The 23,944-nt window shown below is 42.4% G+C and overlaps 1 protein-coding gene across 1 annotated transcript in view; it reads left to right on the top strand.

Moving 5' to 3' along the window:
* Positions 1–16,179: 16,179 nt before the first annotated feature.
* Positions 16,180–23,944, top strand: part of PRKAG2 (protein kinase AMP-activated non-catalytic subunit gamma 2) — a 191,127-nt gene continuing 183,362 nt past the window's right edge. Inside the window, exon 1 of the mRNA XM_088534770.1 lies at positions 16,180–16,298. Within this exon, the coding sequence (XP_088390896.1) occupies positions 16,203–16,298 (96 nt within the window). The 5' untranslated portion in view covers positions 16,180–16,202. The remainder of the gene's footprint in view (positions 16,299–23,944) is intronic.

Here is a 23,944-nt window from a genome sequence, read left to right as displayed (position 1 = left end):
TTCTTTTTTTTTTTTTTTTTCCTTTCCCCATGTGCAGTATGTGTTTACTGACTTCACAAGAAACAGGAAAAGAAGAATTTTAGCCAGAATCTTCAGAACCTTTCTAAGCACAAATGCTTGTGTACTTAAATTAAAAAGGTTAGTTCATTAAACTTGGCAAAACCCACAAAACTTCTGATACAGGACTCCTTCTCTGATGAAGAAGATGAAGGAAAAAATGCCAGATTAGCCATGTTTCTGAATGTCCTGTTGGAAAATCAGTCTCACACAGTGGTTAGTAGCGTGGGAGTGAGACATACCTAGAAGTTGAGCCCTTTGTGATGCCCCCTCCAAGAGTCTGAACTGGATCCTTGCCTGTGCAGCACCCGTTTGTCCCATGGCCCTCAGAGAAAGCTGCAAATGAGGATCTGAGCAGCTAATCACTCTGGTAATTTCTGGTTAGAGCTATATGGTGTTTAAAGGTCGTGGTGCGACACGTTGTTTCTTTCCAATGTGAGTTGTGGCTTCGTCCCGCGGAGCAGGAGGATCACTCAGCCTGCACGAAGCTCCACGCTGGCATGTCCAGGCAGTCTATGACGTCCAGGCAGTCTATGACATCCAACCTTGTACATTTAAAACTAGTCCTATAGTGTAGTCTGATATGTTGAATTAATCCTAGCCTAATAAATGTCGCCTGAGGGGACTTGTCAGTTATCTTTTCAATGACCACTTCTTGTATACTGGCATGTAGAGAAATGAAATCAAAGCAGCTTACCTTATCTATTTCAATTATTGTGAGGTTTGGTTTTGTTTTTGCTTCTTCCCTCTCTTACCTGGGCTAATTAAGCTAATCTATTTCATCTGCTTATTTGACATGGAGCTTACATGGCTGTGATTTAGAATGCAAGTTTTGATGGAACTAGAGATTACGTTTAATATAAACATTTAGAGGTCAAAAAAAGGTTTAGAAAGCTTTTGGAATGTGTGTTATGAAGTTAAGCTGAAAACTTGTTTGTTTTCCTCCTCAGTGGTCAACTTGCATTAAGTCAAACTGTTTTTAGTTAATGAAAGTACTTAAAACTCAGATAATCTTGGTTAGTCAAATAATTTAGTCAAGGCAAGACAAAAATTGTCACAATTCAAAGAGTTATGGTAGTCCTTCATGTCAGAACACTGGTTCAGAGTGGATCCTCAACAATAGCTGTAACATCTGATTTCCTAATTTTAAGAAGTAGATAGAGGGAGTTTTCTCTGTTTAACCTCAACCATTTTTAATGATTTTCTTGTGTCCATGTGAAGACTATATATTTTTCTATATTCTTTTATTTTAAAATAATATTTTGTATTGTTTTAGTTTATTTATGACTCTACTGATGATTATGAGCTCCAGTAATTATCTCTTCTTTATCTCCAGCTATCAAGTGCAATCTCTATTCTTCAGCTCTGGGCCAACCCTCCATTTAGGCTGAGTGCAAATGCTCCAGGAATCCAGGGCAATGAAGAAGAATGAAGAATTCCCATGAAACCTGTGCTCACATTTGGCAAGTTTTTGTGTATCTGAGGTTGGAGACTTGATCTGGGAGGAATCTCCTGCTTAGAGTCACCATTCTGCTTCCCTGGGAAATTACACACAGTAGAGTGGGAATGTTTCATCATTTCTACTTCCAGAGTTTAAAACCACAAAGATAGACATCCTATATGAGGTTGGTCTGCTCACACTTGTCTGGCACCATCATTTCCTCTGGGAAAATGGCAAGAGCAAATAGCAACTTGCCTGGTTGCATGTAGGCGTGACCCTCCTGAGAACATGTAATTTGGCACCGTGTGCGAGTGGAGTTCAAACATCCTCCAGCTATGAGTTGTTGACAGCGTCTCTCGGAATAGACGTATGAACTGAAGCAGTTTTGGTGCTGTCCTACCTCAGCGCTACCTTCAGAAACTGTAACTGTTCCCAAATTACTCAGTCACCCTCGCTGGGGAAATGTGCTTGCAGCAAAGGTAGCCATGTAACATTTGCTCCTCTGTAGGCAGAGGATAACAAAACTTCCTAACTTCATCAGGACCCTGAAAAATGCAAAACACACCTAAACTTTTGTGTGTGTGATGAATGCTTTTGTATCATGGCCCTACAGTTGCTCTGTTTACAAAAGGTATAATTCTCACAGTAATAGCAAAAAATAAAACATATGATATTTCAAATAACCTGAATATTTTCTTTACAATTTATTACCTGTGGAAAAAGGGCATTGCATTCCAGCTAATTCCATTCTACACTTAGGATTTTGAATGAGAGTGGTGGAGCTGGTGGTGGTGTCCCTATATTATTGTTGACCATCCTGTCCCCCCTTGCTAGGAGATTGGATAGAAGTGCAATTTCTATCACTAATCATACAAATGATAAATTCAGGAGGAGATAAATACCAGACTTCCAAGGCTTCCAAGGCCTCTCAGGGCTGAGAGTCAGCAGCGAACTTTGGCTGCAGCGCAGAACATTTGAGAGCTGTTAATGAAGAGGATTAGGGTGGTCAGGATGCTCCAGGCCCTGGCAGGGTTCAGCAAATGCCTGTGAGTGCAGCGTTCGGTCGGACGCCAAGGCAGAGCTCCACTGGAACTTGGAATCCGTGCAGAGGGAAAAGGGAAAGCCGTCCAGGATCCTGTTACTCATCTGACTGCAAAGGGCCCTGTTTTCAGCACTACCCCCAGGGCTTTACCTGCTCACTCCAAGCAGGAGATGTCTGCCCTTCCCGCCCTGCAATCACTCATACGTAAACAACCCCTAAATAGTTTTCTGACTGTTCTGCCAGTTTCAGCTCTTCTTGCTTATTCAGTGCAGGCTCTCCTGCCAAAACAACAAGCCGAGCCCGTGTGGGTTGTGGCTGGGGACAGCAGCGGTCTGCGCCTTTCCTTTGTTTTTCCCTGTTCTGTTTGGCCTTTCCTTGGCTGGAAGCCAAGGGATAGATCATGGCTGGTCCCATCATGATGCAGAAGGAACAGACATCCCTTTTCCAACAATGACAGCTTTATGGAGCTTCCCTGTCTCAGCCAAAATCTCGATGCTATCATCAGACATGCCTGTCTTCCCAGTCCCTGCAGGTGACTGCAGCTGGCAGTCTATCTTTGACAGTCTCTCTCTTATCTCTGCTGGACTAAGCTTTTAAATAATTGGATCTGGGAAACAGATCTGCTGTTTCAAGGCATAAATAATGTAGTGCTGAGTGCTGCAGAGAACCTTTATTTAATTTAGTTCACTTGTGATCATCTGGTCTGGCTTCCAACCAAGATTTGTGGGGACGCATGTTCAGTTCCTTCTTCGAGCACCCATAGTCATGGACAACTCACTTCTCACTCCGCTCCTGGCATGGGCAACGGGGATGGTGAAGTATCCTGACTTACAGGGAAGGGAGATAGGAGTAGCAGAAAGCAAGTTTGTATTTGTTTGTGAGATTGTCCAATTTTCTGATAATAGAGATCCCTGTAAGTAAAACACAAGACTGAGATGTCAACAGCAGTTGCTGCTAGCAGCCGAGAAATGTGAAGAGTGATACAGTGTCATCATATCATGTCACATAATGGCAAAATCCATCCTGGTAAAAAAAGCCATTGTAGACCAGGCAAAGTAAAAACTATTTACGCTCTTGAAGTGGAACTTAAGTTTGGGGCACTCTGGCAATGTCACCATGATGGTTTAAAGAAGTTTAATTCTTCAATTTACACACTGTCACTGTGATGACTACTCAGAGCTGCTTTTTCGGCCACAGGGCGTTTTTGGTAATGATCAGCTTCACATTTTTAATCTGCACATATTGACCCTGGGCTATTTCTTTGCTTCCAACAAACCAAAAGTATTTAGCTAAAAAAAAAAAAAAAAAAAAAAAAGATCACACACATTCCTGTTTGCCTTTTTGCGTTTCCCCACCCTTTCCCTTTTTTACAGAAGGGCAATTGCAACTACCTGGCCTTTTCTGGAATGCAGTCAGGGAGGTGCTGGCATTTTGCTGGGTAAGGAGGAGCGCTGGATTCTCACAGGGACAGCAGCATCCTGCCCGCCAGCAGCGCTGCCCGCGTATCAGCAGTGCTCATCAGTCCCAGGACTGCGAGTTCCCCAACAGCTATGGATCAGGGAGTGTAAAGAAGCATTTGACAACTTGACCTATGGCATTTTTAGGACATCTGCTCTCTTCCCAGAAGTCTGGGAGCCTCTGGATTTTTTGGCGCCTGGTTGAGCCAGGGAGATAGATTAACTGAAGGACTGTTACTGTTTTGTCTTGAGGGAGGCCTTCTGGGCAGCCAGCTGCTTTATTTTGTATATTGTACAAAAGGTTGCTTTAAAACTGTGTGTTCTGGGTATGAGGAGCTGGAAGAAAGAAGTTAAGTTGGGAGATATTTTCTTTCTTTACACAGCAGTCTTTACTAGCCAGGATTGTTGGCAAAAGCAGATAGAAGAAAGATGCTCCCTAAGAGTGGTGGTGCTCCACGTGGTCCAGTCATTTGAAGTGTGAGCCAGAAGGTGTTCTGGTGGATGCAAAATCCTGCTGTGGTAACTGGACTGGAATTAGTATTTTTTTTGTAAGCACAGTGAACCCACCCTGTTGTCTGTAGTGGGTTTTGCCATAGACAAGTGTTCACCTGGAAATAAATGCACACCTGATTGCAGACATTAGATCATTTCACATGCTGTACAGGAGAGATCCTGAACAAAACCAGGGCAGACTGTAAGGTCTTCTCAGCGATGCTCAGCTCATCCTTTTTTAGTGCAACACCCCTGTAGCTCAATTCTTGCTGCATTTCACATTTTAGAAACCTGAAAAATCATTGTGTGCTATCTGCAACATATCCCTTCCTATGAAAGCCAACTCAGAATAGAAGGAAGAAACAGTTGGCTCTTCTAGCTGCATCTTCAACATTTTTGCCTGATTCTCTTAGAACCCAAGAGAATGTTTCATGGACATGTAGCATCTTGTATTATATACTGCAGCGTTGCCATGTTAAACTTTGTAGTATTCCAGGGCTCTGTGAAACAGGAAAGCCTTGGAAGTCCTGGGCTGCAAATGAGAACACAGTGGTGCAGAACTTATCCCATAAGATTTCTCCTAGGCAAAATTTGCACATGGGAGGAGTTTGGTGCTTCCTTTGTCCTTGCCTCAAACTGCTCAGCTTGGCGAGGGTGAGCAAACCAGGTGGGAGCAGGTCCACGCTGGGACGGGGGGCAAAGTGCTGTCAGCTGGGTTGCTGTAGCCCTCACTTGCTTCCACCAGATCTGTGGACACACAGTTCTCTCAAAAGGCACGTCCTGATCTGCCAGTGATCTGACTGCTCACGAGAAGACTCCCCATGGCCCTCTGTGTTGGTTGGTTTGTTTTCTTCCTGTCTGGATGGTAGGGAGGAAATACGGTGCAGTAACAGGTATAACACTCAGTCCAGGGTGCCAAAGAAGGCATTTGTGTGTAAGTTATAACCTCCCTTTGCTTTCTTATACAAACAATAATGAATAGAAAATATAATTGATCAGCATATTAGTAAGTTAACGATCAACCTACTTAACAATGCTGGCCTTCAGATTGCTATTAGGAGGCATTTGAGCTAATAGACAGGCCTCAGGATTCGTGTTCCAAGTTCCATGCAGACCTGTCTCTTTACTGATCAAATTCTTGTTTTTTTTTTTTTCTTTTCACAACTATTAAGAGCTAGAAACCTTGCTCTTTAATTGCAGATAAGCATGTGTTATGTGACAAGGTTAAAGTCCATACTGCTGAAAGAAACTGAGGTATCTCAGGTTTCTCTAGGTTTTCAGGCTTGTAGAGAGATTTTTCTTATGCAACAGAGTGAAAAATAAACTCATAAAAAGTTTGGACACAGTCCCAAACTGCAGATGAACAAACTTTAAACCCCAAGACAATATAAACAGAAGAACATTTGGGGTGTTGAGGCCTCTGTCCTAAATTTGCCCAAATGGTTGCATGCTGGTTTTGGTTCTGCTGTCAGTTTTCTGGATCTAGATCACCTGCATCTCACCAAGCTGTTTCATGACACAGTGTAACATGGGCAAATCACACCAGTATAATTTAAGGTGTGATTTAAATTATTGGTTTAGCTGCGGTTGTGATGGTGACCCTGAATCTCCAATCCTCCATGACTTCACTGCTTTCCAAGGAGATGTCAGGTCAAGCTTGCTGTGTAAATGCCTCTTTACATCCCAGCAGCTTGTGTTGGCTGCCTGTAACTTAGGTTTTCCCAATCAGTAGATCCCTCTCATGACTTGTGGGAGTCCCACAAGTAGTGTAATGGATTCATTATGCTGAGAGAAGTGCTGTATTTCACATCTGTCAGATGTGTCAGAATCTGCTTTATCACTAGATGAGACTGAAGAATGAAACAATACATTTTACCTAAGAACATAAAATTTTCAGTAACAGAGAAAGTTAAAAAAAGATCCAACAAGATGCGTCATGATTATGCTTAGCAATAAAGACCCTTCACAGCTACTCCAGTATCTCATCTAGATGCTATTACTGACATGACTGATTAGTCTCTGCAGTCCACATGAGAACTGGTGCCTAGAAAAAATAGAGCTACTTTTTAAATGTTTTTATTGATAAAGAGGGTTCTCAGAGTTGTTTGGAATGGCTATGCTAGATAAAAGCCTTGTTGTCTACCCTGTGTAATGCTTCTTATTTCTTGCAATAGAACACTCGACATTAGATGTTAATTAAGGAGATCAGGGCATTTCTCTACACTACTCTCTTTAAAGTGCTTAATTAGCTTTTCTGTTGTACACTTGGGCTGTAATTCATTCCTGGCCTCGCCTTTGAATTCTTTTTTTCTTTTACAGGCCCCTTCTGACAAGGTGCAAATCATAACTTATAAATATGTAATGTGCCATTTGTAAATAATTTATTATAACTATAATCCCATTTGAAAATGCAACTGGAATGAGGTCATTTTAGCAATTTAATTACAATACTTAAGGAGAAATGGATAGCAAAACTGGGAAGTGGCTTTTCAAGGCAGACAGTTTCAGGAACTCCTCCCATTAGTTTCAGGGACCTTTTCCTCCTAAGCCCCTCACCCCTCTGCTTAGCAAAAAGATGGCAGAATTTAGCCACTATCTCAGATATAGCACTCAGGATTTTCTTTTATTTATGTATAGGATTGTGTATAGGACTATACCCTTACACTTCTGATAACTTGCTTGGGTTTATTTACCTCTGTAAGACTTTGAACGTGGTCTCAGCACAGCACACAGACCTGTAAGATAGTCCTCCTTGCATTAAAACTGCCCAGTATCTGACCCAACAGGACAAAGTTTAAGCAGTTTGTTGAAGGCTGAACTGGACTTTTCTGATACAAATTTCTTTATCTTATCAGATGTCTCCCAAGAGAGACAGGTGAGTCCAGGCTACTTCTTGCTCTTTAGTTCTTTAGCTTTCTGTTCTCTTCAGTGTATCATTCTCTGCTTTTCTGACTGGTTATTCTCTGATCATTTTTAACCACAATGACAAGTTAGGAGTGTTTTGGGTCAGAAAACCCTCATTTGCTTAATCTGCCCCCAAATAGAATGATAATTGTGTATTAAATAGCAAATGCCTCTTTGCAGGGATAGTCACAGATGCATTAGGGACTATTAGTATTCCTGTGGTGAAAAAGCAGATTGCTTCAGCTTAGGTAAAGCTCTTCCTCACAGACTTCAGCAAAACGAAACAAGCACTAAAACAAGAGCATTCACATCACTTCCAGCAGCAGTTTAATTTTAGTGGTTGAAAACCATGCCTTGAGGCAGTATTTCTTGTATACAGCTCCCCAGATACAGGCGGAAAGCCTGTCATCTCATCACAAGCAGACAAATTGGATGAGAGGTCAGAAAGCCAAACGTGAATCCTTTGCTGAACTAAATTATCCTTACATCACAGTCTGGGAAGCCATCACTGGGACAGTCCTGCGTAGACTGTAAATTTGGCCCATATTTCCTTCCACTCTCTGATACAGGCAGTATCGATTATGATTTAAAACCCTGTCTTGCACAGTCCACCCAGGTATAAATGGGTCTAGTGAGGTGCATGTTGAATGTTGGGCTAGCACTGGTACAGAATGAATTGCAGAGTTATTTTCATATGTTTAAACAGTTGTATTTCTCATTGTAAGTGGCTAGTGGCTTCTTGTTCTGAAAGGGCCCTCTTTAACCAACTTACTTCCCATGTGACCTTATAAGGCTGCAATATGTGTCTGAAAAAATCAATTTAAAAAGAACTGAAATACATTCCTATTATATATTAACACATGTCCTTGTAAAGAAAGGCCATGATCTGGGTATGCAAAAGCTAATAATTGACCAGCTTGTGGCTCCATAATATTTGATCTATTTATTTTCTTTGCACAGGGCATGCAAATACCTTGGAGGGACACTAAAAAAATCTGCAAAATACTCATACAGTGTTTAAATAGGTACATTTTAAAGTATTGAGCAATGATTATCCGTGACTATCACCAAAGGCTCCAAAACGCATCTGTCTTAACAAAAGAGAAACTGTAGATTATGCAGGTCAATGCTAATGCATGAAAAATAGGTTTACTTTGGCTCATTATAAGAATACAGAAAGAGCTGGAGATCTAATGTGATAAAAAAGCACGAAAAGACCGGTTTGTGGTTTTCTGTTACTCACAAGAAGCAAGTTCAGCACTTGATTTCAGGAAGTTTCTGAGGGCTCCACGAGGTGCTCGACATTTACACAACTGTGCCTGTGAACTGCTGTAAAACTGAAGTTGGACTGTGATATTTGGAGGAGAAGCTCTCAGTGCCTCGCAGAGACTGTGCCCTCCTTTGCCGATACTATTGGCAGTGGGTGTGCAGCCCGGGCCACTGGTTTCCTTGGGCAGCTGAGAACTGCTTTGGCCTCCGGACAGCCAAACCCTCTTTTGCTTTCCTTAATTTGTGTGTTGGTGCTTGTTTGCCATTCGCTGGCTGTACTCCTTTTCCTCCAGCTGGAATTGCCTTCCGCCTCGGAAATCTTCTGCTTCCACAGATTTCACACCGCAGGGCTGTTTCCTTCCTAAAATGCTCTGTGCTATCGCAAAAGGTTTGTCTTCATTACAGTACTAATTAGGATTACTGCTATGTGGTCTGCAGATGTAGCCGGATTGCCAAGTCAGAGCCGTGCAGTGCCACAAGGCACTGGGCCGCAAGGACCTGTAAAGGGAGGCCCTGTAGTGCCCAGACCTTCCTCATGGTGTGCAGCACTTTGCTAAAATGAGCCATTCCTGTCCTTTCCCAGTCAATTTTGGGAGAACTCACCAGACAAACACATATAGTCTGGGAAAATTTCAGAAGACTTGGAGTATTTCGATAGCTTAGCTTCTATCCACGCTATTTAAGGGTCTAGTCTTCCACCCGGATGTGTCAATTCTTTAATTTGTGCTTGTACCTCAAGATGAGCTAGACCTTAAAAGCTAATTTGTGGTGCTCTCGACATAGGACTTCCAGCCTGGACGCACCAAGAATTTAGGGATAGCTTTCTTTTTTCTCAGAATAACAGATAAACTGAGGCAATGTTTGAACACTGCGCAAAGCTACGGCAGGGAAGGCTCAGCTGTGCTATCTGTGTATCAGCTGTGACTCCGACATTGGTCTCTTGGTAGTCACACCTTGTTGGAGCTAATTCTGTGGTTAAAGGTTGCATCATGGGAACAGACTCCCATCACCTTTTATTACACGTCATGCCATACAATCCCTTTATTAAGTATATTGCACAGGTATTTTTGCCCTCAGTTTCTCACAGAAAATCTTCCAGAACTCACTTGCTGTTATAGCTAAGAAGCTTCTCCTAATTCCTATAGTAAATGCACGCATGCCAGTTTACATCCATTTCTTCTCATATCAGTTTTAGATTTCAGCCTAAGTGATTTGAGTGGGATTTGAGAACAGTTCGAGAGTCAGGCTGATGCCCACTGAAAGATATCTCTAAGCCCAATACTCTCCAGTTTCCTTTACGGAGAAAGTAAAAGTTTCCTCCTGCCCAGTGATAGAGATGCTTTGATACCAATGCTTTAATTTTCTTAGAGCAATTATTCAATTTGTTTTTATTTAGTCTTGAAATTGCTCTCTTGTAGTAGATATTAAACAGGAAAATAGCATATACTAACAAGGGTCAATTATATTAGTATTTAGTTACGCAGGAGTTAAAAAATGAAACAGCTGTATTGTGAAAATACATTATTTTGCAGGTAAGAAAGTGATATCCTTCAGTCATTTCCATTGAAGCCCTGTTTTTCTGTGTGATTCAGTGGCAAACATTTGCATGAACTTTGATATATTTTTGTTTGAGTATTGGGGTTTCCTCAGCTTCTTTGTTAGTGCTGGTGAACAGAATGTACTAAGGATGTTTTTGCTGGAGTTGCCTTAATTTAGTGGCACATCTGCATTGTGGTAGGACTATGCCTGGTGCTAAGCGAATACTGTTAGATTCTGAAGAGATGAACTTGAAAAGTTGTCCCATCTCCAAGCAGTTTAAAATGAAATGGCTGAGCTTCCTCTTCCAGGAGCCAAGTGAATTAAATGACAGCAAAATCGGGCCTTAGGGATTTTAAGAGTATTGTAATTATTAGCCGAAATTCCAAGCAGTAAATTCTGAGTAACAAACGCCAAAGAGTGGCATCTGAATAACAAACATGAATATTCCAGATAATCAAATACAATTGCACCAAGTTCTTTACATTTTATTTTGGCAACAAGGTAATATTTGTTTAATATGGATCCTGAAGTCCTGATAAAAGCAAAACTTCCGTTACGATAAGAGAGCAGGATTAGTCCTGGCTTTGGTAATTGATGGCTTGCCTCCAGCAAAAACGATCAGCACTGTTTCCTCACTAGGAAATATAGTTACCTTGGGGCCAATTTTGTATACAGGGCTTGAAACCTGTCTGAGATCTATATTCATACTAAGATTCATACTAAAAACACGTCAGTAAGTCCCGGATTATTCCCATCAGCTGGGATGCTTGCAGAGATACTTGCTGAAAAAATGCAGTTGTTTGCATCTCACAGCACTTAAATCCTCTGGTTTCGGTCTGCTGTTTATTCCTCTGTGGGATTTAGGTTCTGCTCCTCTCTTGCAGGCATTCTCTGCTCCCCTGTAGGATTTCAGTAGTTCATGGCAGTGACCAGTGCAAGGTCCAGCTACTCCATGAGTGGGGAAGGCAGGGGAAACAGGAGGAGGCGTAGTGCAATGCTTGGCCTCGATGATGCTTTTGGCAAGGTGTCCCCCTGTGCAGGTGTCCTGTACTAGGGGGTGCTCAGGGGATGCTCGTCCCTTCTACCATGGCAATTTCTGTCAGTCTGGTAAGTATATACTTGATTAGATGTCTTTTATCTATTAATGTAGGCTCAGACACATCTCCTCTTCTCTGGCCTGTGGTTAGGCTGTAGGTGTAGACTTCTCAGGAAGAGCATTAGGACTTTCTAGGGCTTTATCGTTCCTCTTTTCATGTTCTTTGGCAAGATTTTTGCCAAGAGCCTTATTTGATTTGGCAGCTCTCTGCCATGTGTTCCAGCTGGTAGAGCTTTCCTCGCTGGGTCTAGTTTTTCTTGTCGGGTCTTGGCGAGTTTTCTCCCCAGCAGCCGATCCTGTCTCCTCCTTTTGGAGGAAGGACTTTCCTGGTCTGTAGGAGTGGATGACTTTGACTTCTGTTCTTTCCGAGCAGATCTTTCTCTTCCCATCTCTCCATGATTCCTATGGGCAATGGCACCCTATCCGTATTTCCCTTGATCCTCCATAATTTGCCAGCTCTTTATGTGAGCTCCTGACCATGTTAAAATGAGCCTCCTGTCAGTGACTTTTGTTTGCCCTAAGTTGATTGCCAAATACAGAGTAGACAAACAGCATGAATGAGGAAGTCAATTTGACTTAGAATAACATATAGTGCTTCAGAAATTCAAGGCTGTTCTCTGTCCTCTCCCTGCAGTGCTAAGCACCCTGCGAGGACAGTGGAATGACTCTCTTTCACAGAGAATATTTAATAGACCCCAAAATAGAGACCAAAGTTGTTAGTAGTTACTAAAAAAAAAAAGCAACTCTATCTCGTTAGCTTTATTTTCGTGTTGGAGGAATATTCAGTATATATTTGGGAATATTCAGTAAAAAATACTCTGCTTGCATGGCCAGCATATCTCTGGTCAGTCATGTTAACTGTGCCTCATGCCTTTCCAATATCACTTTATGCCTTTCCTAGGGACGTCATAACTGTACACACTTCACCAGTGCCTGAGCACAATGAGTTATTTTTTCTTTTTGTGCTTGTGTTGTGCCTTTAAGACTTCCAGTCTCCTTGAACCCTTCTCCTTCTTTCTTTAACTCCCTTTTTATCCTATATACTTTCTGCAAGTCTTAGATGTATCTATATGGCATTACCTTCTCATTTTTAATTTCAAGGCTCTGAAGTTCAGTTAGTTTGCACAATAAGACCTAATCAAAAGCTTAACAGAGAAAAAATAATAATTTCAGTGAAGCTGCACTGAATCACACTAGCTGAAGATTTTTTGGAGCTGGATGGATCCAAGCTGGGAGGAACTTTTGTGTTCTCTGGTCATCTCTAGATATTTGTCACTTCTAAAACTCTTACCCGATAAGGATTTAGATCATCATCTTAACAACAGCCATATAGTTATTTCGTGACATTGCAGAACAAAAGTTCTATCTGACATAGAATTATATAACTGTAAATCTTCTCTTACCTGTCATTTTAGCCATTGTCTAACACTTACTGTGTGAGAGATTTAAAGCTATTCTGGCTTTAGAATCCCAGACTGAGTTGAAAAATGGATTGCATTAAGTCTACGCTTGCCACATTACACATACATCCTTATTTTGGAATTCCATTGTTGCTATGGTAATGTGCAGTCTGCAGGCTTTAACTAGAGATATTCACAGCCGCTTATAATGCAGAGTGATTGTTAATAGTGATGACCCTTTTTACCTGTATACCTTGGTGTAACATGCACAGCAGTCCTCGGAAATCAGAAAGGAGTAGTATAGAAAATTGCATGTGTTGTTTGTCCTTCCTTTGAAAGTGCTTTGAGAGGTGAGCTTTGAGAAGACTAAGGAGGATTTTCTACTGAATATTCCCTCCTCCAGCATGAAAAGCAAGCTAGCAAGGTAGAGTTGTTCTACACAGCTTTGTTGCACAAAGCTCAAGCACACGGAGAGCCCAAGGATGCAACTTCCCAGCCTCCTAGCCTGACTCCAGGATTCCTGAAAGGGCTCTCTGGCCCTGGGGCTGGTTGGACTTCTATACCTGAGGTGGAGCAGCCATGTCCCGACTTCCCACCGGGAATGGTCCTCGAGCAGTGCTCATTCCTGAACCACGAATGCCTTGGCAGTGGAAGCTTGGAGCTGGTTTGAGCCAAATCCGTGCAGCGACCGCGCGAACCAGCTAACGATACAGACAAGCGCAGGACAGTGCTTAGGTCGGCACCGTGGCCCTACTGGCTTGTATGGGTGTAAATGTTGTTTCTAAGAAACCCTCCCAGCCTTGGTCTCCCTCTGTTTGGGGAAAACGGGATCTTGGATCTATGTCCATGCAAACTTTGTCCCTGCATAGCCTGATTCGTGATATTCTACTAATACCATGTGAGAAAATACATTTGAATAGTTTTAGGCAGGAAAAACACTTAGTAAGTATATTTCCTGAATAGAGAGTGTATTTCCTAAATTTCCCTAAATGCAGCCTAGCCACCAGCCTTGGGCAGAGGTGACGAGGAGGGACACAGGCATATTCCCCAATAGCAGCACCTTGCATCGACACTTTGCAGCATGATGAGCTGAAGCTAAATTTGCAAAAATTAAGTCTTTGTGATTTACACACTGCCCCAAATGGACTGCTCGTGACCCCCTTCTGAAACCTCAACTATTTTTATATCTGCACCATTAAGCAGTAACAGGCTGATGCTTTGGGGCAGCCTCATTTACTTCGCTCTGGGAGGAAAGGGTCATTACAGCCTCACTCACTGCATGAAGTTCGACACACTCTATGCCAAGGAATAAATTCTGAGGTTATCACACAGAGAAGGCCATGACTTTGTAATTCTTCCGCTCTCTGAATTCTTCCCAGTTCACTGTTGAGTGATAAACATGAAAGTATTTTCACATTTTTACTGATGAAAACACTTTTTGTTCTTGTTCCCACACATAACTGGCTAGAATGATGCCTCTGCCTCCTTTAAATCTTCTTTTAGATAATGTGCTATATTATACATGCTGTTAGAAAAGAAAATGGAAAGAAGATTCTTCCTGTAACCTATTTGCACTTCTCAGCAGTAGTTTGAGGGTCTGAGAAAAATCCCACAGTACAAAAACCAAATAGATCTTTCCATTGGTTTGCATATAATCTGCTATGTTAAATTTTGATTGAGATTATCTGTCTAATTTGCAGGCTTGTATATGCAAATCATAGCCACTAAGTAAGTGTTGTGTCTGGCTAAGAGCCAGGAAGTCTGAATCTCAATTAGTAGAAAACGCAACAAAGACAATTTTCCTCTATCAGTAAGAAGGAACTTAGGGGCTCTCCAGGACTTTGTTCAGTATGTCTGTGATTCTTCAGTACTAAGAAAACTTCTGATGCTCAGCAGCATCATGCCAATTATTGCATGTTTCTTTACATAGCAGTGCAGTGCTGTGCAATATTACTGAGAGCAAATCTTAGAGCATTAGCAAAAGAGGCTATTTTTTAATAAAGAATTTAAAACCCACCAGAAACTCACAAAATTCTCACCATGCACCACTTATTAGAGACACTTTTTTACTTGACTTGAAAGTCTTAAAAAGTCCTCCATGTGAAAGTTCTCTAGAAAAGCTACTTAGATATTATTTTACTTATGGGAACTGCAGTCAGTACAATTAAAGCTCAGAGCGAAGTTATGTCACTCTTTTATAAACGAAGGAATATACTGTGGGAGATTTTAAAGGAAAAACTGACTCAACCTGTATTTAAGGACTAACTAGGGCAAGCAAGTCCTGTGATGGGGTGTAGCCCAAAATGCACGTGCTATTTTTATTATAGGTATGTCTCATTAATGTGAAGCAATTATTTTGTATTAGAGCAAAACAAAATGTTGACTTTTGGGATGCTCTTCTGCTGCCCACCTTGAGGCCGAGTATTTTGAAGTGCTTAGGGTCATATTCTCAAAGGTATTTAAGTACCCATTTATTTTTACCATTTGTAAATGAGATGCTTACAAGTCCCTGAGAGCCGGGTGGCTGGGAGTTAGATGGACAAGAGTCTAACATGGAAAAAGTAAATATTTAATGAAAGGATGGTGCTTGCATTCATCTTCCCCAAATTTAAAAATACAATGTCTGACCATCCAAAATGATTGATGGTCACTTTAATCTATACTAGAATCTCATTAAAACTAAATTTTTTGGGGATCTTCTCTGAAGTTCAAGTTGTTGAATTATAGGGACTTAGGGACTGCTGAAGAATTTTGACTTTCTCATTTAAAAGCATCTCTGTAACACTCATGAGTTGCAGTGAAAAATTTAAATATGCTGGCTAAATTTAAAAAAAAAAAAAAGGAGGCTTGGAGGTCACACTGGTGATCTTAGAGGAGAAATGGCAAAAATAGCAACAACCCCAAATTCTGCTTTTGTCAGAATTATAGTAGGCTCAGGGCATCACGAGGAGCTGCAGGGTGGGCTGCTTCACGGCGTGTCCAGGTTTGGGAGCTTCCTCTTTCGGGCCGTCCCGCTCCCTCTTGTCCCTTTGTCCGTCCTCAGCGTCCCTGGTGACAAAGTCACCGGCCCCTGCAGTGTCACTGCCGGGTCCGCCCCGCTCCGCGCCGCTCCGGGGAGCCCGGAGACGCTTAAAGATGCAGCGTTAAGGCAACGGCGGGGGGATGCGGCGCCTCCTCCGCGCCGGGGGAAGGAAACTTTCCTTTCCAGCCCCCGTGCCCTCCCCTGCGACGCTCCGGATATTTTCGGGAGGGCGGAAGAGCGAGGAAGCGGCAGCGGCCGCACGGGCATCCCCGCTGCCGAGCGGCTGCTCCGCTCACACCTCGCCTGGGCGGCGCAGGGCCGGAGCTGGGGAAACTCCTCCCCTTCCCCCGTTCCCCCCTCTCCGTGTTTCCTAAGGCCATAAAAAATAAGGGGAAAAAAATAATAAGGAGCCTGGAGTAACTGGGGTGGCAAAGGAGCCTTCCCTCCTCCCTGGATCCAGTGCCCGGCACCTCGGCTAAAGGCATGGGAAGCACTGCCATGGACAGCAAGAAGAAAGATGCCTCCAGCAGCAGGAAAAGCTCCAGCCAGAAGAAACTCATGTTGCGAGTGCACATTCCCGTAAGTGCTGCGTGGCGCGGGCGCTGCTGCGTGTTTTTCCTGGGATTTGGCACCGCGGGAGGCAGGCAGGGAGCCGTGTGTCCTGCGCCCGACACCGAGGTGCTGAGCTTGGGGGAAGCTGGAAGCGCAGTCTGTGCAACAGGCAAGTCCTCGAGGGCAGGAGCATGGAAGACTGGGTCTGTCTGGCACCAGAGGGAGACTGGGAGCCCAAGGTGCTGTGTCCTGCTTGGAATTCCCGCTGTACCGCGCTCCTGTGTCCCGGGAGGCAGAGGCTCGTGCAGAGACTGTCAAACTGTCACCCCCAAATAGCGACTTTGACAACCCAGCTTGGGCTCTGGGAAGTGTCCCTGCCCTGTGGCTGAATCGGAGCATTTAATCCACCTCTTCCATGTCTCAAGACTAATCCCCATCTGAATTTTGCAGGGCTCCGGAACTTGGAGCCCGTGCAGGTTTTGTCCCAGGGCGTTTATTTCTTGCTGGAAGAGCAGGAGGAGTCAACGTTGTCACAGGGGAGCAGACACGGGAGCCCTGCAGGCTGCAACGCCGCCTCCGTTCTGTATATTCACACTGTAAAGAGGGGTGCGAGAAGCTGGAGCCCGCACATATAGAAACTTTTTGTCTGTGGCTGTTCTGATTGCAGTAAATGCTAAATGACTGGCTTCTCTGGCTCCTTAGAACTTTAGAGTTTTTGTTTTTCTTTACTATTAACACAGGATATTCTTGTTATTCATGTAAACAATCTTTTTATTGTTATTATTATTATTAATTTCAGTCCCAATATGCTTTTGGCTTCAGTGCTTCTGGCAAGAAATCATTTAGTCCCCACTCCATAACAGTGGAGACAGACCTAAGTGTCTCCCTGCCAGGCCACCAGAGACCAAAAAGATAGTTTTGTTTTGAAGCCTTTCCTTTGTTTTAGAGCAGAATGGGAAGTGAAAGCAAATTTATTAGGTGTCTTGAGTGTGTGGAGTAAAATGGAGGTGAAGTACCAAGCTCCTCTGCAGGCTTGGTATTTCCCTGGGGTGAACGTGAGCCCTGGAACGAGTCCCGGACTTGTGCCGGGTTGTTGGAGTGCCTTCAAATCTGGAAGTGGATCTGTTTCTGCTAATGTGGGTGTTCCCTGTGCATTTGGGATTAATCTTTGCCTTCTTACTCTATTATCCTTCACAGTAGGATTATAAAACATGCAGAAATAAGATGCACCACATCAAAGGGCCAGTCATGCTATGTCCCTTCCTCCTTTTCCTCTTACCTGCTGCATTGCTTCTGCCACCCCTTTCCACAGTCCTCTCCCTATGACCCAGTTGAGCCAGGAACTTCTGTGCAACCGTCTCCAACTCTGCTCGGAGAAGCTGCGTTTCCCCCTGCCGAAGAGCCCCAGGTAGCCCGGGAGATGCTGATCTAGCTGCGTGATTCTGCAGGCTCCATCCGATGTCTTGTGGAAACCTGCCAACCAGCACACCGCTCTGGCCACAACACTAATAATGGCAGTTTTTCCCATTTTAAGATTACGAAGCTAAGATAAAGAACAGTGTCTAAGTAACTTGTTCAAACTTGAGGATTTTTGATGAGTGAAGGCTAATGCTTTCTCCTAATCACCTCCCTTGGCCAGTAGACCGTCCTTCTTCAGGAGTGTTGTTGGTACAGTTTGGTCTTGGATAGAATATCATTAGAAATGGGCCATAATTTTTCATATTCATTAACCTTTTGGGTTTCTTTAGTCTGCAGTTTGTCACCTAGGAAATGGCAGTTACTCGGACACAAGCCTGTATATGCTTGATATTGCACTGAGGTCAACATGAGTGTTACTGTTCACCTAGTTGGGGATGATTCAAGAGTCAATAATGAACTAGCCCCATCCTTCCCTCCTTTCCATCCCCAGAATATTACCCTTCTGTTTCATTCTTCATCATTCCAGCATTTCTGGAATGGACCATTGGGTCTTTCGAGTTATATTCTCATTCTTGGCGTTCTTTTATTATCTGGCAGTTGAAATTTGACTCTGCTACAGTAAAGAACATTTTTCTCATTTGATAGTGGAATCTGCATTTGAAAAGATCCATTTAGACTGTTTTCCCCACCTCTCCCTTTCATAGCATTTTTTTGGCTTTTGTTTTGAAGCATCATTCGTATTATTTCAGTGATGCCTGTCAGTGTAGCTGTAGTTGTGAAGGGAGCTTTCATCAGACAGTAATTTTTATTTTGTTCATCCTCTTCTTTGTTTTGCTGTGAGATTATGTTTACTGCTGAGACATGTAATTCTTGCTCATTGAGGTCTTCAGATTAGGAAGAGAAGGACTAATGAGTAGGATGGGAGAGAGGAGTTAAATTTAAAGGAAAGCAGTGGGACAGAAAGGTACTGCTGTGATTCAGGCCAGCCTTAAAATACGTTTTTATTAGTCATGTAGGAATCCTGACTTAAAAAGTGGTGACAAATATTGGGAAAAAAAAGTGAATGCCACAAAATACACCACAATTAGTGGGAACGTCTGCAAAGAAACTTACTGTGCTTTTCTTCTCTCTTCCATTTATTTTTATTTTCTGAGTTTGCTGTGACAGAGGGAACAAATTGATCAATTTAAGAAAACTAGTTTTGTATCGTGCAGTCTCTAGGGCATTTCACAGGTAATTTTTTCAAGCAAGATCACTAAGCCATGGCACAAAAAGCCTGAAAACACTTTGTTTTCACCTTATTCCTGTGCCAAATCTTGTTCAGCACATGTCTCTCTGGATCCCAGAAGTTTTGCTCCTAGCAATGAGGGTAGAGCACGAAGCTCCTCCCAAATGGTTTTCTTAGCTACTCCTAACTTATGATTTGGTAGCCAAGAGTGGAGGCCATTGTATTTCCTCTGCATAGCAGGGAAGTTACTTACTAAATTGCTGAGAAAATTGAACAAGCTTTGGGTTTTGTTTTTCAGTTGTTTATCTTCTTTGCAATTACACAACTTACTAACAAACTTGTAATTTATATGGACAATAAAATAATTGCTGTAGCCTGAGTAAGGCTGGGTCACATCAACCTCCCTCCTTCCCAACAGCAGTTATGGAAATCTTGAAATTAGACGAGACACAATCTGGAATTTCTGAATATCCTTGAAATCTGCTGCAGATTTGGATACATGTATCTTCTCTCTAGATGCAACCCATCTCTAATATGAAAGTATTAACATTACAGATTTCTTTTTAAGCCGTCAGAAGATAATAGAATCTACATTTAATGCCTCACTTGCTTTGAACTTAGCTTAAAAACTCTATTCTAAGACAGGATGTGGTTGCTGAGTAGGAGCTCCCAGTGGTGAGATCAGGATGTTCTTTTGCCATCTCACAGAACTGGCCTGTTCTGATGTTAACATAACTGTTGTAACTCCTTGTTGCCATGAAAAAGGAGAGATTCTGCTCTGGGTAATTCAGCCAGGGCAAATAAAGCTATTTTGTATTTACAGTAGTGTAACTGAGAGCAGAACCCGTCTCAAGAGCTTCATGATGGCAAGGTGGGAATTTCAAAGCCTTGGTTATACTGAATATATCACAAGGTGACTGCAAATGAACAAGGGTATTTTTTTTCACAATAAGGACACAAATGACATCTGTAAATGACTGCAGAAACATTCCCTCCCTCAGGCCAGTGAAGTAGCTATTGCTTCTGGTGCTCCTGCCCTGAGAGTAGAGCCAGTGCAATAGCAAGATGCTCTTTGAGATCATGGTCCTTCATTACCCATATTGCCCAAGCATCTCTGCACACTTTTTTCTCCCCGTTTCTTTGTTGGCTACTGTGATTTTGAGCAGATGTCTCAATGTGCAAATTTATGGATGTTTCCAGGCCTGTTGTCATGTCAGGATGCCAGGCTGGAACATCAGATGGCTTAAATGTTTCTAGCCCGCGAGATTACAGCTTGTGTTGGCTCCAGCTCTGCCCCTCCATCTTGCTTTCCACACTTGCAAAGTCATTAATGGCCGCACGCCTAATAAATCACTGTGAAATGACTTTGTCCTGTCGCCGTTTCTACGAAGGGCTGCTTTTCTGCTGGTAATTGCCGGGTGTGCTGCCGAGAGCGGCTCTTCAGCTTAAGGGGCACTTCAGAAAGCAAAATATGAAGAACGAGATGGTGAATTCTTCCAAATGGAGATGAGGAAATCTGCTTCCAGGGTTATCTAACAATGAAAAATATTTGTTTTTTTTTTCTGGAGAAAAGGAGGTGGGGAGAGTGGGAGCCAAAGGGGAGGAAAGATAAATGCTTCCCTAAAATTATATCTGCATCGATCCTCCTGTTTGCTCTCATAGGCAGACTCTGAGTTGCCCTGAGTTTCTGTGGCCTTGGAGTTCAAATCTGGATTCCTCCTAAAGGGCTGAGATATTAAGGATATGAAGAGGGCAAGAGGTGTTTTCCCAGGAGCTTTGAGATTGCCCTCTGAATCTATCTGAAGGAAAAAAGAATTAATGTTTGCAGTCATAATAGCTGCCACTGTAATTAAAGGAGATGTTAGTCTTTGGCTTTAACATATAAATAAACTGGTTATCAGCTATGGCTCATTGGAAAGTGCTCCTTCTTCAAAATATCACTTTTTCTGTCAGGACAGTCCAGTCCCAAATCATCTCATCCAAGCTTCTTTATACCTGTGAGGACTGTGGACTAGCTGGAAAGAAGCTGATTTCCTTGCAGGAATATGTCATGGATGTGGAATGGGGTCTTGGCCTCCAGGGTGGTGCTTGTTGGGATTTACTGAAGTAGAAGAAAATGTCGGGCTCCTCAAGGGATCAGGAGGGAGGGAGAAAATCACCTTTGAAGGCAAGAGTGAGCCAAGAGGAATGAAAATGAGTTAGGGAAATTGCAGCTCATTGCCAAAGAAGATTCATGGTGCTAAATGCTAAATCACCTTTAATAGTTCCCATCATGTAAGGTTAGTCTCTCCCTTTTTTAGAGAACAGGTGACATCATTGCACCAAGTTGTGTCTGCCTCAATGGCTCTGTGATTGGAACCTTCTCTGAAACATTTCTTTTCTCCACGTGCCTGTCCAAAGACAGGAGAAAAGCAACTACATTCTTTCCTTCTCAGGAATCACTTCCAGTAATAAATATTCTATGGTTAATGAGTGCCCCATTAGTGACTGGAGGGTTTGAGGGCCTGTTCACAGCCCTGCAAGGCTCAGCTCCTGCCCAGTTTCACCCGGGCACCACGTTGCATCCAAGGCACCTATTCACATGTGACTGAAAGCAGAATTGGACCCTGCAGACAGGACTGAAAAATGGTTTTGTTGATGATGTATGGGCAGTCATGGAAGTAAGCAGATGTTTGCAAAACAGAGAAAGAGTTAAGGCCCGACAAGAAGGGAGTGTTACGCACATCTTCAAAGACAAACTGAAAGCTTGAGTAGCCTTGAATGGAGTATGTTTTGGGTGTGACTGGAAAGGCATATCTTACAGATGTACATGCATATAATATACCATTAATAAAAGTATTATTGGTGGCTTGGTGGTACAGTACTATGCCACTGCAGAAGTATTTCTAGCAGGAGGTAGGAATAGTGGTATATACGATAAATTTCGCTTCAGGCTGTTACATTTATTCTTCAAATGGCTGCAAGAGCTTCAGTTATTATTTGCTTCTAAAATACTCTCTTTTAAATTGCTTGCATCTTATTACATATGAAATCTTTAAAGCACAAGAGCGTTATTTATGAAGTAGAGAACCAAAACATGTTTTAGTACTTTATTTTTTTGCATCAAGCCTTGACATGGGGGATTTAGAGCACGGTATATAGGGTTCCTTACATTTTTGTGTAAGTTAGCATGACAGTAACTACATTATGTGAGGGTGACTTAGGAGGATGCATAACAAATCCATTGCAGTGTGTGTTTCATGGCTGTCATTTCTAGCGCACACCATGATTGTACAACAAATCAAAGGGCACCAGGGATCTTATGTTCCAAAAAACAGAACCTATGTCATAAGATGAAAACTTAATCTATATTTATAGTTAGGATGATAGAGCTGTTTTAAGCTGCTGGAGAATGCATTCATAGAGCAGAAGTGTCATTAGGAGGAAGTGTGTGCTCATTATAAGCATTATCTGCCAGCTAATGAATCATACATATCATCATTTATTCACCAAAGGCATTGGGCCATTTGCAGTCTGCTTTTTAAGTCGGTAATGCTGTCGAAACAGTGTCAATAAGATAATGTCCTGCTTCTGCAAACTGAGGAAAGGGAAGCTACCTCAGTAGTTAGAGTGCTGGTTTACAGCACTACAAAACACAGGATTTTTCTGCTCCGCTGTGTACTTTCCTAGTGGCCTTTGATGGATCATTGAAGGTCACATCTGTTTTTTAGTAGCTGTGTGCCTATTGATTCCATTAGAAAAGTTTGGAAAGCTGTTTCTGAGGAGTTAAAACCATCAATACTGGATTCAGGGTAAAAATTTTATCCAGGCATGAAGAAACATTGTAATGAAGACAAGCCTTTAGCAGGAAAGGTATAGGTGGAAGAATGTGATGAACTAAACAGGTGCCATGAGTATTGCCAATAACCTGTCTAGTGGAAAAAATGAATTGTTACCTGCATGCCACTTATTTTGGATAGACTTTATATGGAATTCAAGGAAAGCATCTAAAATTATGCCCAGAATCCTATTGTGTATCACATTGACTGTTGTTTTGCTACCTAGCCATAATCTTTGACAGACTTCCACATATTCAGAGCTGTTATATGCCTCTAAACCATTGTATCTTTAAATATATATATTTAAAAATACTTTATTAAGCCTGTGTTGCCCTGCTTTTGGCACTATTGTCTTTAAACAGTGTAGCTACCAACAAGCATAACTACCATTTGTACAGAATCATGGAGTGCTTGATGCTGGAAGGGGCCTCTGGAGATTATCCAGTCTAACCCCCCAGCTCAGCTAGATGAGGTTACTCAGGACCTTGTCTTGTCAGGTTTTGATCATCTCCAAGGATGGAGACCCTACAGTTTCATGGCTCTGAAAGAATGTTTTTGGGCAAGCAAAGTCTTATTAAGATCAAATACTTTTCAGCCCCTTTGAGAAGAGAGTTGAAACTGGAGGTGCAGTGATCCCGGCAAGGCTTGTGGAAGAAGGGGAGAGAGTAGGGAAGGAGCTAGAAGAGATGCTTGGTCACAGCGTCATCAAAATAGGTGTGGGAACTCACCAGTTTCTCGGAGGAACATTGCGTCTTCTGGCATGTGGTTTCATCATGCATTGCCATTCCTTCTGCATAAATTAATTAGAGCCGGATTTGCTGTTACTGAGTGTTAGCTGGGGCTCCTGTGTTGTGTGATCTAAATTAAGTGGCATGAGGAAAGACAGTTCAAGGATAAAAGCACAGAATCATCCCTGCATATCTAAACCTGTATTTACTGTATTGCCTAGAGGCAGGCCAGAAGAAAGTCCTTGATATAAGCTTTGTCTTGATGAATGGCTGAGGTTTCAGGTCCACAAAGAATATTCTGCACATTAAATGGAAAATAATAATAATAATTTAATAATAATATTTTTATTATTAGTGTTTCATCTTTCTCTTGTTTTAACATAATGACTGGTAGACTGTGAACTACTTCCAATGTGTCAGGGTGCTGCATCGAAACACTACATCTTATGGCCTTGAATGCTGTTATGCTTTATATCTGTG

The sequence above is a fragment of the Tinamus guttatus genome, unplaced genomic scaffold (genome assembly GCF_059628265.1).
Source record: "Tinamus guttatus ecotype Peru unplaced genomic scaffold, ASM5962826v1 Tinamus_guttatus_pri_ptg000599l, whole genome shotgun sequence".
In the NCBI taxonomy this organism is placed as follows: Eukaryota; Metazoa; Chordata; class Aves; order Tinamiformes; family Tinamidae; genus Tinamus; species Tinamus guttatus.
The sequence above is the reverse complement of the archived record's forward strand: the minus strand, read 5'-3'. Positions and strand labels throughout refer to the sequence as shown.